Source organism: Salmo salar, chromosome ssa06, assembly GCF_905237065.1.
Source record: "Salmo salar chromosome ssa06, Ssal_v3.1, whole genome shotgun sequence".
Taxonomy (NCBI): Eukaryota; Metazoa; Chordata; class Actinopteri; order Salmoniformes; family Salmonidae; genus Salmo; species Salmo salar.
Genome location: NC_059447.1, coordinates 20001 through 40000, shown reverse-complemented (window position 1 = coordinate 40000; position 20000 = coordinate 20001). Strand labels below are relative to the sequence as shown.

At 49.6% G+C, this 20000-nt stretch overlaps 1 protein-coding gene across 1 annotated transcript in view; it reads left to right on the top strand.

Annotated features, from left to right (window-relative positions):
- The window catches only part of LOC123743345 (GRB2-related adapter protein), a 29450-nt gene extending 10344 nt beyond the window's left edge, over positions 1-19106 (top strand). The window contains exons 4-5 of the mRNA XM_045719545.1: positions 17646-17814; positions 18510-19106. Of these exons, the coding sequence (XP_045575501.1) occupies positions 17646-17814; positions 18510-18689 (349 nt within the window). The 3' untranslated portion in view covers positions 18690-19106. The remainder of the gene's footprint in view (positions 1-17645; positions 17815-18509) is intronic.
- The last annotated feature ends 894 nt before the right edge of the window (positions 19107-20000 follow it).

Sequence of the window (20000 nt, the reverse complement as noted above, 5' to 3'; positions counted from 1 at the left end):
GTGGATAGGAACATTAGCCTGTTAGCCTTACTGGGTGGATAGGAACATTAGCCTGTTAGCCTTACTGGGTGGATAGGAACATTAGCCTGTTAGCCTTACTGGGTGGATAGGAACATTAGCCTGTTAGCCTTACTGGGTGGATAGGAACATTAGCCTGCTGGCCTTACTGGGTGGATAGAAACATTAGCCTGTTAGCCTTACTGGGTGGATAGGAACATTAGCCTGTTAGCCTTACTGGGTGGATAGGAACATTAGCCTGTTAGCCTTACTGGGTGGATAGGAACATTAGCCTGCTGGCCTTACTGGGTGGATAGGAACATTAGCCTGTTAGCCTTACTGGGTGGATAGGAACATTAGCCTGTTAGCCTTACTGGGTGGATAGGAACATTAGCCTGTTAGCCTTACTGGGTCTATAGGAACATTAGCCTGTTAGCCTTACTGGGTGGATAGGAACATTAGCCTGCTGGCCTTACTGGGTGGATAGGAACATTAGCCTGTTAGCCTTACTGGGTGGATAGGAACATTAGCCTGTTAGCCTTACTGGGTGGATAGGAACATTAGCCTGCTGGCCTTACTGGGTGGATAGGAACATTAGCCTGCTGGCCTTACTGGGTGGATAGGAACATTAGCCTGTTAGCCTTACTGGGTGGATAGGAACATTAGCCTGCTGGCCTTACTGGGTGGATAGGAACATTAGCCTGCTGGCCTTACTGAGTGGATAGGAACATTAGCCTGCTGGCCTTACTGAGTGGATAGGAACATTAGCCTGTTAGCCTTACTGGGTGGATAGGAACATTAGCCTGTTAGCCTTACTGGGTGGATAGGAACATTAGCCTGTTAGCCTTACTGGGTGGATAGGAACATTAGCCTGTTAGCCTTACTGGGTGGATAGGAACATTAGCCTCCTAGCCTTACTGGGTGGATAGGAACATTAGCCTGCTGGCCTTACTGGGTGGATAGGAACATTAGCCTGTTAGCCTTACTGGGTGGATAGGAACATTAGCCTCCTAGCCTTACTGGGTGGATAGGAACATTAGCCTGCTAGCCTTACTGGGTCTATAGGAAGATTAGCCTGCTGGCCTTATTGGGTGGATAGGAACATTAGCCTGCTGGCCTTACTGGGTGGATAGGAACATTAGCCTGTTAGCCTTACTGGGTGGATAGGAACATTAGCCTGCTGGCCTTACTGGGTGGATAGGAACATTAGCCTGCTGGCCTTACTGGGTGGATAGGAACATTAGCCTGTTAGCCTTACTGGGTGGATAGGAACATTAGCCTGTTAGCCTTACTGAGTGGATAGGAACATTAGCCTGTTAGCCTTACTGGGTGGATAGGAACATTAGCCTGTTAGCCTTACTGGGTGGATAGGAACATTAGCCTGCTGGCCTTACTGGGTGGATAGGAACATTAGCCTGTTAGCCTTACTGGGTGGATAGGAACATTAGCCTGTTAGCCTTACTGGGTGGATAGGAACATTAGCCTGTTAGCCTTACTGGGTGGATAGGAACATTAGCCTGTTAGCCTTACTGGGTGGATAGGAACATTAGCCTGCTGGCCTTACTGGGTCTATAGGAACATTAGCCTGTTAGCCTTACTGGGTGGATAGGAACATTAGCCTGTTAGCCTTACTGGGTGGATAGGAACATTAGCCTGTTAGCCTTACTGGGTGGATAGGAACATTAGCCTGCTGGCCTTACTGGGTGGATAGGAACATTATCCTGCTGGCCTTACTGGGTGGATAGGAACATTAGCCTGCTGGCCTTACTGGGTGGATAGGAACATTAGCCTGTTAGCCTTACTGGGTGGATAGGAACATTAGCCTGCTAGCCTTACTGGGTGGATAGGAACATTAGCCTGTTAGCCTTACTGGGTGGATAGGAACATTAGCCTCCTAGCCTTACTGGGTGGATAGGAACATTAGCCTGCTGGCCTTACTGGGTGGATAGGAACATTAGCCTGCTAGCCTTACTGGGTCTATAGGAAGATTAGCCTGCTGGCCTTACTGGGTGGATAGGAACATTAGCCTGCTGGCCTTACTGGGTGGATAGGAACATTAGCCTGTTAGCCTTACTGGGTGGATAGGAACATTAGCCTGCTAGCCTTACTGGGTGGATAGGAACATTAGCCTGCTAGCCTTACTGGGTGGATAGGAACATTAGCCTGTTAGCCTTACTGGGTGGATAGGAACATTAGCCTGTTAGCCTTACTGGGTGGATAGGAACATTAGCCTGCTGGCCTTACTGGGTGGATAGGAACATTAGCCTGTTAGCCTTACTGGGTGGATAGGAACATTAGCCTGATAGCCTTACTGGGTGGATAGGAACATTAGCCTGTTAGCCTTACTGGGTGGATAGGAACATTAGCCTGTTAGCCTTACTGGGTGGATAGGAACATTAGCCTGTTAGCCTTACTGGGTGGATAGGAACATTAGCCTGCTGGCCTTACTGGGTGGATAGGAACATTAGCCTGCTGGCCTTACTGGGTGGATAGGAACATTAGCCTGTTAGCCTTACTGGGTGGATAGGAACATTAGCCTGCTGGCCTTACTGGGTGGATAGGAACATTAGCCTGTTAGCCTTACTGGGTGGATAGGAACATTAGCCTGTTAGCCTTACTGGGTGGATAGGAACATTAGCCTTTTAGCCTTACTGGGTGGATAGGAACATTAGCCTGTTAGCCTTACTGGGTGGATAGGAACATTAGCCTGTTAGCCTTACTGGGTCTATAGGAACATTAGCCTGCTGGTCTTACTAGGTGGATAGGAACATTAGCCTGCTGGCCTTACTGGGTGGATAGGAACATTAGCCTGTTAGCCTTACTGGGTGGATAGGAACATTAGCCTGCTGGCCTTACTGGGTGGATAGGAACATTAGCCTGCTGGCCTTACTGGGTGGATAGGAACATTAGCCTGTTAGCCTTACTGGGTGGATAGGAACATTAGCCTGTTAGCCTTACTGGGTCTATAGGAACATTAGCCTGTTAGCCTTACTGGGTGGATAGGAACATTAGCCTGTTAGCCTTACTGGGTGGATAGGAACATTAGCCTGTTAGCCTTACTGGGTGGATAGGAACATTAGCCTGTTAGCCTTACTGGGTGGATAGGAACATTAGCCTGTTAGCCTTACTGGGTGGATAGGAACATTAGCCTGCTGGCCTTACTGGGTGGATAGGAACATTAGCCTGTTAGCCTTACTGGGTGGATAGGAACATTAGCCTGTTAGCCTTACTGGGTGGATAGGAACATTAGCCTGATGGCCTTACTGGGTGGATAGGAACATTAGCCTGTTAGCCTTACTGGGTGGATAGGAACATTAGCCTGTTAGCCTTACTGGGTGGATAGGAACATTAGCCTGTTAGCCTTACTGGGTGGATAGGAACATTAGCCTGTTAGCCTTACTGGGTGGATAGGAACATTAGCCTGTTAGCCTTACTGGGTGGATAGGAACATTAGCCTGTTAGCCTTACTGGGTGGATAGGAACATTAGCCTGTTAGCCTTACTGGGTGGATAGGAACATTAGCCTGCTGGCCTTACTGGGTGGATAGGAACATTAGCCTGATTGCCTTATGGGTGGATAGGAACATTAGCCTGTTAGCCTTACTGGGTGGATAGGAACATTAGCCTGTTAGCCTTACTGGGTGGATAGGAACATTAGCCTGTTAGCCTTACTGGGTGGATAGGAACATTAGCCTGCTGGCCTTACTGGGTGGATAGGAACATTAGCCTGTTAGCCTTACTGGGTGGATAGGAACATTAGCCTGCTGGCCTTACTGGGTGGATAGAAACATTAGCCTGTTAGCCTTACTGGGTGGATAGGAACATTAGCCTGTTAGCCTTACTGGGTGGATAGGAACATTAGCCTGCTGGCCTTACTGGGTGGATAGGAACATTAGCCTGCTGGCCTTACTGGGTGGATAGGAACATTAGCCTGTTAGCCTTACTGGGTGGATAGGAACATTAGCCTGCTGGCCTTACTGGGTGGATAGGAACATTAGCCTGTTAGCCTTACTGGGTGGATAGGAACATTAGCCTGCTGGCCTTACTGGGTGGATAGGAACATTAGCCTGTTAGCCTTACTGGGTGGATAGGAACATTAGCCTGTTAGCCTTACTGGGTGGATAGGAACATTAGCCTGTTAGCCTTACTGGGTGTATAGGAACATTAGCCTGCTGGCCTTACTGGGTTGATAGGAACATTAGCCTGTTAGCCTTACTGGGTGGATAGGAACATTAGCCTGTTAGCCTTACTGGGTGGATAGGAACATTAGCCTGTTAGCCTTACTGGGTGGATAGGAACATTAGCCTGCTAGCCTTACTGGGTGGATAGGAACATTAGCCTGCTGGCCTTACTGGGTGGATAGGAACATTAGCCTGTTAGCCTTACTGGGTGGATAGGAACATTAGCCTGCTAGCCTTACTGGGTGGATAGGAACATTAGCCTGCTGGCCTTACTGGGTGGATAGGAACATTAGCCTGTTAGCCTTACTGGGTCTATAGGAACATTAGCCTGCTGGCCTTACTGGGTGGATAGGAACATTAGCCTGTTAGCCTTACTGGGTGGATAGGAACATTAGCCTGTTAGCCTTACTGGGTGGATAGGAGCATTAGCCTGTTAGCCTTACTGAGTGGATAGGAACATTAGCCTGTTAGCCTTACTGGGTGGATAGGAACATTAGCCTGCTAGCCTTACTGGGTGGATAGGAACATTAGCCTGCTGGCCTTACTGGGTGGATAGGAACATTAGCCTGCTGGCCTTACTGGGTGGATAGGAACATTAGCCTGTTAGCCTTACTGGGTCTATAGGAACATTAGCCTGCTGGCCTTACTGGGTGGATAGGAACATTAGCCTGTTAGCCTTACTGGGTGGATAGGAACATTAGCCTGCTAGCCTTACTGGGTGGATAGGAACATTAGCCTGTTAGCCTTACTGGGTGGATAGGAACATTAGCCTGCTGGCCTTACTGGGTGGATAGGAACATTAGCCCGCTGGCCTTACTGGGTGGATAGGAACATTAGCCTGCTGGCCTTACTGGGTGGATAGGAACATTAGCCTGCTGGCCTTACTGGGTCTATAGGAACATTAGCCTGCTGGCCTTACTGGGTGGATAGGAACATTAGCCCGCTGGCCTTACTGGGTCTATAGGAACATTAGCCTGCTGGCCTTACTGGGTGGATAGGAACATTAGCCTGCTGGCCTTACTGGGTGGATAGGAACATTAGCCCGCTGGCCTTACTGGGTCTATAGGAACATTAGCCTGCTGGCCTTACTGGGTGGATAGGAACATTAGCCTGCTGGCCTTACTGGGTGGATAGGAACATTAGCCTGCTGGCCTTACTGGGTGGATAGGAACATTAGCCTGTTAGCCTTACTGGGTGGATAGGAACATTAGCCTGTTAGCCTTACTGGGTGGATAGGAACATTAGCCTGTTAGCCTTACTGGGTGGATAGGAACATTAGCCTGCTGGCCTTACTGGGTGGATAGGAACATTAGCCTGTTAGCCTTACTGGGTGGATAGGAACATTAGCCTGTTAGCCTTACTGGGTGGATAGGAACATTAGCCTGTTAGCCTTACTGGGTGGATAGGAACATTAGCCTGCTAGCCTTACTGGGTGGATAGGAACATTAGCCTGCTGGCCTTACTGGGTGGATAGGAACATTAGCCTGTTAGCCTTACTGGGTGGATAGGAACATTAGCCTGTTAGCCTTACTGGGTGGATAGGAACATTAGCCTGCTGGCCTTACTGGGTGGATAGGAACATTAGCCTGTTAGCCTTACTGGGTGGATAGGAACATTAGCCTGTTAGCCTTACTGGGTGGATAGGAACATTAGCCTGCTGATCTTACTGGGTGGATAGGAACATTAGCCTGCTGGCCTTACTGGGTGGATAGGAACATTATCCTGCTGGCCTTTCTGGGTGGATAGGAACATTAGCCTGCTGGCCTTACTGGGTGGATAGGAACATTAGCCTGTTAGCCTTACTGGGTGGATAGGAACATTAGCCTGTTAGCCTTACTGGGTGGATAGGAACATTAGCCTGCTGGCCTTACTGGGTGGATAGGAACATTAGCCTGCTGGCCTTACTGGGTCTATAGGAACATTAGCCTGCTGGCCTTACTGGGTGGATAGGAACATTAGCCTGTTAGCCTTACTGGGTCTATAGGAACATTAGCCTGCTGGCCTTACTGGGTGGATAGGAACATTAGCCTGCTGGCCTTACTGGGTGGATAGGAACATTAGCCTGTTAGCCTTACTGGGTGGATAGGAACATTAGCCTGTTAGCCTTACTGGGTCTATAGGAACATTAGCCTGCTGGCCTTACTGGGTGGATAGGAACATTAGCCTGTTAGCCTTACTGGGTGGATAGGAACATTAGCCTGTTAGCCTTACTGGGTGGATAGGAACATTAGCCTGCTGGCCTTACTGGGTGGATAGGAACATTAGCCTGCTGGCCTTACTGGGTGGATAGGAACATTAGCCTGCTGGCCTTACTGGGTGGATAGGAACATTAGCCTGTTAGCCTTACTGGGTGGATAGGAACGTTAGCCTGCTGGCCTTACTGGGTGGATAGGAACATTAGCCTGCTGGCCTTACTGGGTGGATAGGAACATTAGCCTGCTGGCCTTACTGGGTGGATAGGAACATTAGCCTGTTAGCCTTACTGGGTGGATAGGAACATTAGCCTGCTAGCCTTACTGGGTGGATAGGAACATTAGCCTGCTAGCCTTACTGAGTGGATAGGAACATTAGCCTGTTAGCCTTACTGGGTGGATAGGAACATTAGCCTGTTAGCCTTACTGGGTGGATAGGAACATTAGCCTGTTAGCCTTACTGGGTGGATAGGAACATTAGCCTGCTGGCCTTACTGGGTGGATAGGAACATTAGCCCGCTGGTCTTACTGGGTGGATAGGAACATTAGCCTGCTGGCCTTACTGGGTGGATAGGAACATTAGCCTGTTAGCCTTACTGGGTGGATAGGAACATTAGCCTGCCAACCTTACTGGGTGGATAGGAACATTAGCCTGTTAGCCTTACTGGGTGGATAGGAACATTAGCCTGCTGGCCTTACTGGGTGGATAGGAACATTAGCCCGCTGGTCTTACTGGGTGGATAGGAACATTAGCCTGCTGGCCTTACTGGGTGGATAGGAACATTAGCCTGCTGGCCTTACTGGGTCTATAGGAACATTAGCCTGCTGGCCTTACTGGGTGGATAGGAACATTAGCCCGCTGGCCTTACTGGGTCTATAGGAACATTAGCCTGCTGGCCTTACTGGGTGGATAGGAACATTAGCCTGCTGATCTTACTGGGTGGATAGGAACATTAGCCTGCTGGCCTTACTGGGTGGATAGGAACATTAGCCTGTTAGCCTTACTGGGTGGATAGGAACGTTAGCCTGCTGGCCTTACTGGGTGGATAGGAACATTAGCCTGCTGGCCTTACTGGGTGGATAGGAACATTAGCCTGCTGGCCTTACTGGGTGGATAGGAACATTAGCCTGTTAGCCTTACTGGGTGGATAGGAACATTAGCCTGCTAGCCTTACTGGGTGGATAGGAACATTAGCCTGCTAGCCTTACTGAGTGGATAGGAACATTAGCCTGTTAGCCTTACTGGGTGGATAGGAACATTAGCCTGTTAGCCTTACTGGGTGGATAGGAACATTAGCCTGTTAGCCTTACTGGGTGGATAGGAACATTAGCCTGCTGGCCTTACTGGGTGGATAGGAACATTAGCCCGCTGGTCTTACTGGGTGGATAGGAACATTAGCCTGCTGGCCTTACTGGGTGGATAGGAACATTAGCCTGTTAGCCTTACTGGGTGGATAGGAACATTAGCCTGCCAACCTTACTGGGTGGATAGGAACATTAGCCTGTTAGCCTTACTGGGTGGATAGGAACATTAGCCTGCTGGCCTTACTGGGTGGATAGGAACATTAGCCCGCTGGTCTTACTGGGTGGATAGGAACATTAGCCTGCTGGCCTTACTGGGTGGATAGGAACATTAGCCTGCTGGCCTTACTGGGTCTATAGGAACATTAGCCTGCTGGCCTTACTGGGTGGATAGGAACATTAGCCCGCTGGCCTTACTGGGTCTATAGGAACATTAGCCTGCTGGCCTTACTGGGTGGATAGGAACATTAGCCTGCTGATCTTACTGGGTGGATAGGAACATTAGCCTGCTGGCCTTACTGGGTGGATAGGAACATTATCCTGCTGGCCTTTCTGGGTGGATAGGAACATTAGCCTGCTGGCCTTACTGGGTGGATAGGAACATTAGCCTGTTAGCCTTACTGGGTGGATAGGAACATTAGCCTGTTAGCCTTACTGGGTGGATAGGAACATTAGCCTGTTAGCCTTACTGGGTGGATAGGAACATTAGCCTGCTGGCCTTACTGGGTGGATAGGAACATTAGCCTGCTGGCCTTACTGGGTCTATAGGAACATTAGCCTGCTGGCCTTACTGGGTGGATAGGAACATTAGCCTGTTAGCCTTACTGGGTCTATAGGAACATTAGCCTGCTGGCCTTACTGGGTGGATAGGAACATTAGCCTGCTGGCCTTACTGGGTGGATAGGAACATTAGCCTGTTAGCCTTACTGGGTGGATAGGAACATTAGCCTGCTGGCCTTACTGGGTGGATAGGAACATTAGCCTGTTAGCCTTACTGGGTGGATAGGAACATTAGCCTGCTGGCCTTACTGGGTGGATAGGAACATTAGCCTGCTGGCCTTACTGGGTGGATAGGAACATTAGCCTGTTAGCCTTACTGGGTGGATAGGAACATTAGCCTGTTAGCCTAACTGGGTCTATAGGAACATTAGCCTTTTGGCCTTACTGGGTGGATAGGAACATTAGCCTGTTAGCCTTACTGGGTGGATAGGAACATTAGCCTGTTAGCCTTACTGGGTGGATAGGAGCATTAGCCTGTTAGCCTTACTGAGTGGATAGGAACATTAGCCTGTTAGCCTTACTGGGTGGATAGGAACATTAGCCTGCTAGCCTTACTGGGTGGATAGGAACATTAGCCTGCTGGCCTTACTGGGTGGATAGGAACATTAGCCTGCTGGCCTTACTGGGTCTATAGGAACATTAGCCTGTTAGCCTTACTGGGTGGATAGGAACATTAGCCTGTTAGCCTTACTGGGTGGATAGGAACATTAGCCTGCTGGCTTTACTGGGTGGATAGGAACATTAGCCTGCTGGCCTTACTGGGTGGATAGGAACATTAGCCTGCTGGCCTTACTGGGTGGATAGGAACATTAGCCTGCTGGCCTTACTGGGTGGATAGGAACATTAGCCTGCTGGCCTTACTGGGTGGATAGGAACATTAGCCCGCTGGTCTTACTGGGTGGATAGGAACATTAGCCCGCTGGCCTTACTGGGTGGATAGGAACATTAGCCTGCTGGCCTTACTGGGTCTATAGGAACATTAGCCTGCTGGCCTTACTGGGTGGATAGGGAACATTAGCCCGCTGGCCTTACTGGGTCTATAGGAACATTAGCCTGCTGGCCTTACTGGGTGGATAGGAACATTAGCCTGCTGGCCTTACTGGGTGGATAGGAACATTAGCCTGTTAGCCTTACTGGGTGGATAGGAACATTAGCCTGTTAGCCTTACTGGGTGGATAGGAACATTAGCCTGCTGGCCTTACTGGGTGGATAGGAACATTAGCCTGCTGGCCTTACTGGGTCTATAGGAACATTAGCCTGCTGGCCTTACTGGGTGGATAGGACATTAGCCTGCTGGCCTTACTGGGTGGATAGGAACATTAGCCTGCTGGCCTTACTGGGTGGATAGGAACATTAGCCTGCTGGCCTTACTGGGTGGATAGGAACATTAGCCTGTTAGCCTTACTGGGTGGATAGGAACATTAGCCTGTTAGCCTTACTGGGTGGATAGGAACATTAGCCTGTTAGCCTTACTGGGTCTATAGGAACATTAGCCTGCTGGCCTTACTGGGTGGATAGGAACATTAGCCTGTTAGCCTTACTGGGTGGATAGGAACATTAGCCTGTTAGCCTTACTGGGTGGATAGGAACATTAGCCTGCTGGCCTTACTGGGTGGATAGGAACATTAGCCTGCTGGCCTTACTGGGTGGATAGGAACATTAGCCTGTTAGCCTTACTGGGTGGATAGGAACATTAGCCTGCTGGCCTTACTGGGTGGATAGGAACATTAGCCTGTTAGCCTTACTGGGTGGATAGGAACATTAGCCTGCTGGCCTTACTGGGTGGATAGGAACATTAGCCTGTTAGCCTTACTGGGTGGATAGGAACATTAGCCTGCTGGCCTTACTGGGTGGATAGGAACATTAGCCTGTTAGCCTTACTGGGTGGATAGGAACATTAGCCTGTTAGCCTTACTGGGTGGATAGGAACATTAGCCTGTTAGCCTTACTGGGTGGATAGGAACATTAGCCTGCTGGCCTTACTGGGTGGATAGGAACATTAGCCTGTTAGCCTTACTGGGTGGATAGGAACATTAGCCTGTTAGCCTTACTGGGTGGATAGGAACATTAGCCTGTTAGCCTTACTGGGTGGATAGGAACATTAGCCTGTTAGCCTTACTGGGTGGATAGGAACATTAGCCTGCTGGCCTTACTGGGTGGATAGGAACATTAGCCTGTTAGCCTTACTGGGTGGATAGGAACATTAGCCTGTTAGCCTTACTGGGTCTATAGGAACATTAGCCTGCTAGCCTTACTGGGTCTATAGGAACATTAGCCTGCTGGCCTTACTGGGTGGATAGGAACATTAGCCTGTTAGCCTTACTGGGTGGATAGGAACATTAGCCTGCCAACCTTACTGGGTGGATAGGAACATTAGCCTGTTAGCCTTACTGGGTGGATAGGAACATTAGCCTGCTGGCCTTACTGGGTGGATAGGAACATTAGCCCGCTGGTCTTACTGGGTGGATAGGAACATTAGCCTGCTGGCCTTACTGGGTGGATAGGAACATTAGCCTGCTGGCCTTACTGGGTCTATAGGAACATTAGCCTGCTGGCCTTACTGGGTGGATAGGAACATTAGCCCGCTGGCCTTACTGGGTCTATAGGAACATTAGCCTGCTGGCCTTACTGGGTGGATAGGAACATTAGCCTGCTGATCTTACTGGGTGGATAGGAACATTAGCCTGCTGGCCTTACTGGGTGGATAGGAACATTATCCTGCTGGCCTTTCTGGGTGGATAGGAACATTAGCCTGCTGGCCTTACTGGGTGGATAGGAACATTAGCCTGTTAGCCTTACTGGGTGGATAGGAACATTAGCCTGTTAGCCTTACTGGGTGGATAGGAACATTAGCCTGTTAGCCTTACTGGGTGGATAGGAACATTAGCCTGCTGGCCTTACTGGGTGGATAGGAACATTAGCCTGCTGGCCTTACTGGGTCTATAGGAACATTAGCCTGCTGGCCTTACTGGGTGGATAGGAACATTAGCCTGTTAGCCTTACTGGGTCTATAGGAACATTAGCCTGCTGGCCTTACTGGGTGGATAGGAACATTAGCCTGCTGGCCTTACTGGGTGGATAGGAACATTAGCCTGTTAGCCTTACTGGGTGGATAGGAACATTAGCCTGCTGGCCTTACTGGGTGGATAGGAACATTAGCCTGTTAGCCTTACTGGGTGGATAGGAACATTAGCCTGCTGGCCTTACTGGGTGGATAGGAACATTAGCCTGCTGGCCTTACTGGGTGGATAGGAACATTAGCCTGTTAGCCTTACTGGGTGGATAGGAACATTAGCCTGTTAGCCTTACTGGGTCTATAGGAACATTAGCCTTTTGGCCTTACTGGGTGGATAGGAACATTAGCCTGTTAGCCTTACTGGGTGGATAGGAACATTAGCCTGTTAGCCTTACTGGGTGGATAGGAGCATTAGCCTGTTAGCCTTACTGAGTGGATAGGAACATTAGCCTGTTAGCCTTACTGGGTGGATAGGAACATTAGCCTGCTAGCCTTACTGGGTGGATAGGAACATTAGCCTGCTGGCCTTACTGGGTGGATAGGAACATTAGCCTGCTGGCCTTACTGGGTGGATAGGAACATTAGCCTGTTAGCCTTACTGGGTCTATAGGAACATTAGCCTGCTGGCCTTACTGGGTGGATAGGAACATTAGCCTGTTAGCCTTACTGGGTGGATAGGAACATTAGCCTGTTAGCCTTAATGGGTGGATAGGAACATTAGCCTGCTGGCCTTACTGGGTCTATAGGAACATTAGCCTGTTAGCCTTACTGGGTGGATAGGAACATTAGCCTGTTAGCCTTACTGGGTGGATAGGAACATTAGCCTGCTGGCCTTACTGGGTGGATAGGAACATTAGCCTGCTGGCCTTACTGGGTGAATAGGAACATTAGCCTGCTGGCCTTACTGGGTGGATAGGAACATTAGCCTGCTGGCCTTACTGGGTGGATAGGAACATTAGCCTGCTGGCCTTACTGGGTGGATAGGAACATTAGCCCGCTGGTCTTACTGGGTGGATAGGAACATTAGCCCGCTGGCCTTACTGGGTGGATAGGAACATTAGCCTGCTGGCCTTACTGGGTCTATAGGAACATTAGCCTGCTGGCCTTACTGGGTGGATAGGGAACATTAGCCCGCTGGCCTTACTGGGTCTATAGGAACATTAGCCTGCTGGCCTTACTGGGTGGATAGGAACATTAGCCTGCTGGCCTTACTGGGTGGATAGGAACATTAGCCTGTTAGCCTTACTGGGTGGATAGGAACATTAGCCTGTTAGCCTTACTGGGTGGATAGGAACATTAGCCTGCTGGCCTTACTGGGTGGATAGGAACATTAGCCTGCTGGCCTTACTGGGTCTATAAGAACATTAGCCTGCTGGCCTTACTGGGTGGATAGGAACATTAGCCTGCTGGCCTTACTGGGTGGATAGGAACATTAGCCTGCTGGCCTTACTGGGTGGATAGGAACATTAGCCTGCTGGCCTTACTGGGTGGATAGGAACATTAGCCTGTTAGCCTTACTGGGTGGATAGGAACATTAGCCTGTTAGCCTTACTGGGTGGATAGGAACATTAGCCTGTTAGCCTTACTGGGTCTATAGGAACATTAGCCTGCTGGCCTTACTGGGTGGATAGGAACATTAGCCTGTTAGCCTTACTGGGTGGATAGGAACATTAGCCTGTTAGCCTTACTGGGTCTATAGGAACATTAGCCTGCTGGCCTTACTGGGTGGATAGGAACATTAGCCTGCTGGCCTTACTGGGTGGATAGGAACATTAGCCTGCTGGCCTTACTGGGTGGATAGGAACATTAGCCTGTTAGCCTTACTGGGTGGATAGGAACATTAGCCTGCTGGCCTTACTGGGTGGATAGGAACATTAGCCTGTTAGCCTTACTGGGTGGATAGGAACATTAGCCTGCTGGCCTTACTGGGTGGATAGGAACATTAGCCTGTTAGCCTTACTGGGTGGATAGGAACATTAGCCTGTTAGCCTTACTGGGTGGATAGGAACATTAGCCTGTTAGCCTTACTGGGTGGATAGGAACATTAGCCTGCTGGCCTTACTGAGTGGATAGGAACATTAGCCTGTTAGCCTTACTGGGTGGATAGGAACATTAGCCTGTTAGCCTTACTGGGTGGATAGGAACATTAGCCTGCTGGCCTTACTGGGTGGATAGGAACATTAGCCTGTTAGCCTTACTGGGTGGATAGGAACATTAGCCTGCTGGCCTTACTGGGTGGATAGGAACATTAGCCTGCTGGCCTTACTGGGTGGATAGGAACATTAGCCTGTTAGCCTTACTGGGTCTATAGGAACATTAGCCCGAGCTATTTAGGAGGGATATCACACCTGGCATAAATGATTGTCTAGTTGTGTTTTTCCTGCTGAGGGGTGCCCTATACCTGCACCCAGAGGGGAGTAGTTCAACGTCCAGGTACAGGGGTGGCTTGCTGATGGACCTGACCTTAAAGATCTCATCCAGGCCTGTCTGTTTCACTCCAAGTACCTTGCTTGCTGTGGTAATAATCCTTCTCAGCAAATTTCTCTGGCTGACAGTGGCATTGCCAAACCAACAAAACAATACAAAAAGTTAAAATACTCTCAATGAAAGATTAGATAAAACACAGTCAGTACAGTCTACTTTAAAAATATCCCAGCTTTTTGAGAAAGTACAATCTCTGTTGGCTCTTGTTGTAGATCAGGTCTGTACATTTACACCACTGAAACTTATTGTCCAAGAGGACACACAGATATCTCTATTCCTCTACACTCTCTATGTCCTGACCTCTGATATAGATGTTACAGTGGTAGGTGTTGTACACTTCCTGAAGTCTATACACACATCTCTTTGGTCTTACTGGTATTGAGGACCAAGTGTGATTCCTCACACCGCTCTACCAAGTCATCTAGGACCAGGCCAGTTTTTGGAGTCAAATTTATCTCCACTTTTGTGGATTGAGGTGATCAGTCCTTGGTTCCAAAATATCGGGGGAAGATGCCAGAGCTGAGGATGATGTTAAAGAGTTTAAGTATAGCCAATTGGAATTTGTGGTCTGTATATTTTATCATTTCATTGAGGATCCCATCAACACCACAGGCCTTTTGGTGTCGGAGGGTTTGTGTTTTGTCCTGTAGTTCATTCAAGGTAATTGGTGAATCCAGTGGGTTCTGGTCTTTAATAGTTGATTCTAAGATTTGTATTTGATCATTTATATGTTTTTGCTGTTTGTTCTTCGTTATAGATAGATTGGAGAAGTGGTTTGCCCAGACATCTCCATTTTGGATAGATTTATGACGTTCCTTCTTTTAGGGTATTTCTGTAATTGTTTTAGTGATTCACCATAGAAGAAGACGTGGACTCAGGGGGGTTTTCTGGTTCTCTGTGTTTTTTGGGGTTGGACAGGTTTCTCCATTTCGTTCTTAGGTTTTTACATTCTTCATCAAACTATTTGTCATTGTTGTTCATTTTTGTTCATTTTCTTCAGTTTTCTGTTTGAAATGTTTTAACCTGATAAGGAAGCTGAGAGGTCAAATATACTGTTAACATTTTCTACTGCCAAGTTTACACCTTCACTATTACAGTGGAACGTTTTGTCCAGGAAGTTGTTCTAGAAGGGATTGAATTTGTCGTTGCCTAATTGTTGTTTGGTAGGTTTCCACACTACTTTCCTTCCATCTATAGCATTTCTTTATGTTACTCAGTTCCTTTGGCTTTGATGCCTCATGATTGAGTATTTCTCTGTTAAAGTAGACTGTGATTTAGCTGTGATCTGATAGGGGTGTCAGTGGACTGACTGTGAACGCTCTGAGAGACTCTGGGGTGATCTCAGTGATAAAGTAGACTATGTACATACCCAGCGTGCGACAGAGCTGCAGGAGTTGTCACCCATTTTTTGTTAGTTGTTTTTGTCATAGTTGTGTCTAAGGGGGGCATATTTGGGGAGGGAATGATTGATTTCCCCTCCAGGATGGAGAAGCTGGCATCGTTATAGTATGGGGGATTCTAGTGGGGGGATATAGGTAGGATGGAGAAGCTGGCATCGTTATAGTATGGGGGATTCTAGTGGGGGATATAGGTAGGATGGAGAAGCTGGCATCGTTATAGTATGGGGGATTCTAGTGGGGGGATATAGGTAGGATGGAGAAGCTGGCATCGTTATAGTATGGGGGATTCTAGTGGGGGGATATAGGTAGGATGGAGAAGCTGGCATCGTTATAGTATGGGGGATTCTAGTGGGGGGATATAGGTAGGATGGAGAAGCTGGCATCGTTATAGTATGGGGGATTATATTGGGGGGATATAGGTAGGATGGAGAAGCTGGCATCGTTATAGTATGGGGGATTCTAGTGGGGGGATATAGGTAGGATGGAGAAGCTGGCATCGTTATAGTATGGGGATTCTAGTGGGGGGATATAGGTAGCACACAGGAGGATATTTATAATGAGGTCCTCTTTGGGGGGGGCATGGGTCTGATCTGAGGGGGCCTAAATTGGGTGTGGGCATGGTTGGCTTAGGGGGGGTGTCCCACAGGTCTGGGAGGGGTGGGGTGGGGAGTCTCCCTGGTCTGGGTGGGGTGGGGGAGTCTCCCTGGTCTGGGAGGGGAGGGGAGTCTCCCTGGTCTGTGGGGGGTTATATAATGAAGAGGTCTGGGGGTGACTCGTCTGTGGGGGTTATATAATGTAGAGGTCTGGGGGTGGCTGGTCTGTGGGGGTTATATAATGAAGAGGTCTGGGGGTGGCTGGTCTGTGGGGGTTATATAATGAAGAGGTCTGGGGGTGGCTGGTCTGTGGGGGTTATATAATGAAGAGGTCTGGGGGTGGCTCGTCTGTGGGGGTTATATAATGAAGAGGTCTGGGGGTGACTCGTCTGTGGGGGTTGTATAATGAAGAGGTCTGGGGGTGACTCGTCTGTGGGGGTTGTATAATGAAGAGGTCTGGGGTGGCTCGTCTGTGGGGGTTATATAATGAAGAGGTCTGGGGGTTGCTGGTCTGTGGGGGTTATATAATGAAGAGGTCTGGGGGTGGCTGGTCTGTGGGGGGTTATATAATGAAGAGGTCTGGGGGTTGCTGGTCTGTGGGGGTTGTATAATGAAGAGGTCTGGGGGTGGCTGGTCTGTGGGGGTTGTATAATGAAGAGGTCTGGGGGTGGCTCGTCTGTGGGGGTTATATAATGAAGAGGTCTGGGGGTGGCTGGTCTGTGGGGGTTATATAATGAAGAGGTCTGGGGGTTTCTCGTCTGTGGGGGTTATATAATGAAGAGGTCTGGGGGTGACCCGTCTGTGGGGGTTATATAATGAAGAGGTCTGGGGGTGGCTGATCTGTGGGGGTTGTATAATGAAGAGGTCTGGGGTGACCCGTCTGTGGGGGTTATATAATGAAGAGGTCTGGGGGTGGCTGGTCTGTGGGGGTTATATAATGAAGAGGTCTGGGGGTGGCTGGTCTGTGGGGGTTGTATAATGAAGAGGTCTGGGGGTGGCTGGTCTGTGGGGGTTGTATAATGAAGAGGTCTGGGGGTGGCTGGTCTGTGGGGGTTATATAATGAAGAGGTCTGGGGGTGACCCGTTCGGGTCTGGGGGAGCTATCTTTCTCAAGAGAGGCTGATTCTTTGATTAGGTGGGAGTCCAGCTGAACCTGTTTGGGGGGGGGGGGTTACCCTGTACCATTACTGTTCCAGACTTATAGAGATTTATATTAGCTGACTCAGAGTCCTCGTTGTCTAGTATCCTGAGTTTCCACCCCTCGTTAACACCCCCTCTCTTAACATAGGGGTAGTGTGCTAATAGTGTGCTCTCTCTCTATCTCTCTCTCTCTCTTCCGCCCCTCTCTTTCTTCCTCCTCTCTCTCTCTCTCTCTCTCTCTCTCTCTTCCTCCCCCATTTCTCTCTCTCTCTTCTTCCTCTCCCTCTCTCTCTCTTCCTCCTCTCTCTCTCTGTCTCTCTCTCCCCAACCCTCTCTCTCTCTCTTCCTCCTCTCTCTCTCTCTCTCTCTCTCTCTCTCTTCCTCATCTCTCTCTCTCTTCCTCCTCTCTCTCTGTCTCTCTCTCTCTCTCTCTCTTCCTCCTCTCTCTCTTCCTCCTCTTCCTCCTCTCTCTCTCTCTCCTCTCTCTCTTCCTCCTCTCTCTCTCTCTGTCTCTCTGTCTCTCTGTCTCTCTCTCTCTCTCTCCCCCCTGTCTCCCTCTAGTTATGGGGACCATGTGCAGCACTTCAAGGTGCTCCAGGACAGGTCAGGACAGTACTTTGTTTGGGAGGAGATGTTCTTCTCTCTGAACCAGATGGTGGAGTTCTATCATAGCAACAGCATCGCCAAGGAGGGAATCGTCGTCCTACGAGACCCAGAACAATGTGCCAGGGTAACAACTGAACATATCAATTACATTTCAATTAATCTCTCTGTCTCTCTCTCTCTCTCTCTCTCTCTCTCTCTACCTCTCTACCTCTCTCTCTCTACCTCTCTACCTCTCTCTCTCAACCTTCCTCTCTCTCTCTCTGTCTCTCTCTCTCTCTCTCTCTGTCTCTCTACCTCTCTCTACCTCTCTATTCTATTATTTCTCTCTCTCTGTCTCTACCACCCCTCTCTTACTAGCCTGGTCTGAACATTACTAGCCTGGTCTGAACAATACTAGCCTGGTCTGAACATTACTAGCCTGGTCTGAACATTACTAGCCTGGTCTGAACAGTACTAGCCTGGTCTGAACAGTACTAGCCTGGTATGAACAATACTAGCCTGGTCTGAACATTACTAGCCTGGTCTGAACATTACTAGCCTGGTCTGAACAGTACCAGCCTGGTCTGAACAGTACCAGCCTGGTCTGAACAGTACTAGCCTGGTCTGAACAATACTAGCCTGGTCTGAACAATACCAGCCTGGTCTGAACAGTACTAGCCTGGTCTGAACATTACTAGCCTGGTCTGAACATTACTAGCCTGGTCTGAACATTACTAGCCTGGTCTGAACAGTACTAGCCTGGTCTGAGACGTGCATAGCATCAGCAGGGTTTGTATTCATCATTGGTCTAACCCTGTCCTGTACCCCCCCCCCCTCCAGCTCCCCCACCACGCCCACGCTCTGTTTGACTTCACCCCCCACCACCCCTCCCAGCTACGCTTCCTCCGCGGTGATATCATCGACCTGCTCGACTGTTCTGATTCGCTGCGCTGGAGAGGCCGTTGTCATGGACGCGTCGGATTCTTCCCCCCGGAGTATGTCCAGGCCGTCTACCAATGACCCCGCCCCCATCTACAACGGACCCCGCCCCATCTACAGCGAACCCCACCCCCATCTACAATGGACCCCGCCCCCATCTACAACGGACCCCACCCCCATCTGCCCCGCCCCATCTACCAATGACCCCGCCCCATCTACAACGAACCCCGCCCCATCTACCACTGCCCCACCCCCATCTGCCCCTGCCCCCGCCCCATCTACAACGAACCCCGCCCCATCTACCACTGCCCCGCCCCATATATCACTGACTTGTCAATCAAACTACTGACTGATATTAAAATGAGAGGAGAGACAGAGAGACTGGAGAGAGACTGGAGAGAGACTGGAGAGAGTGGAGAGAGACTGGAGAGAGACTGGAGAGAGACTGGAGAGAGTGGAGAGAGACTGGAGAGAGACTGGAGAGAGTGGAGAGAGACTGGAGAGAGACTGGAGAGAGACTGGAGAGAGACAGCAGCTGGAGAGAGACTGGAGAGAGACTGGAGAAAGACTGGAGAGAGACTGGAGAAAGACTGGAGAGAGACTGGAGAAAGACTGGAGAGAGACTGGAGAGAGACTGGAGAGAGACTGGAGAGAGACTGGAGAGAGACTGGAGAGAGACTGGAGAGAGACAGCAGCTGGAGAGAGACTGGAGAGAGACTGGAGAGAGACTGGAGAGAGACTGGAGAGAGACTGGAGAGAGACAGCAGCTGGAGAAAGACTGGAGAGAGACTGGAGAGAGACTGGAGAGAGACTGGAGAAAGACTGGAGAGAGACTGGAGAGAGACTGGAGAGAGACTGGAGAGAGACTGGAGAGAGACAGCAGCTGGAGAGAGACTGGAGAGAGACTGGAGAGAGACTGGAGAGAGACTGGAGAGAGACTGGAGAGAGACAGCAGCTGGAGAGAGACTGGAGAAAGACTGGAGAGAGACTGGAGAGAGACTGGAGAGAGACTGGAGAGAGACAGGAGAGAGACTGGAGAGAGACTGGAGAGAGACAGGAGAGAGACTGGAGAGAGACTGGAGAGAGACTGGAGAGAGACTGGAGAGAGACTGGAGAGAGACAGCAGCTGGAGAGAGACTGGAGAAAGACTGGAGAGAGACTGGAGAAAGACTGGAGAGAGACTGGAGAAAGACTGGAGAGAGACTGGAGAAAGACTGGAGAGAGACTGGAGAGAGACTGGAGAGAGACTGGAGAGAGACTGGAGAGAGACTGGAGAGAGACAGAGGAAAAAATGCCATCAGGGAGACATGAGAGGACCAGAGAGCAGAGCAACACTGATGCCACTCACACCACACATTCCACTAGGACCTGTGTGTGTGTGTGTGTGTGTGT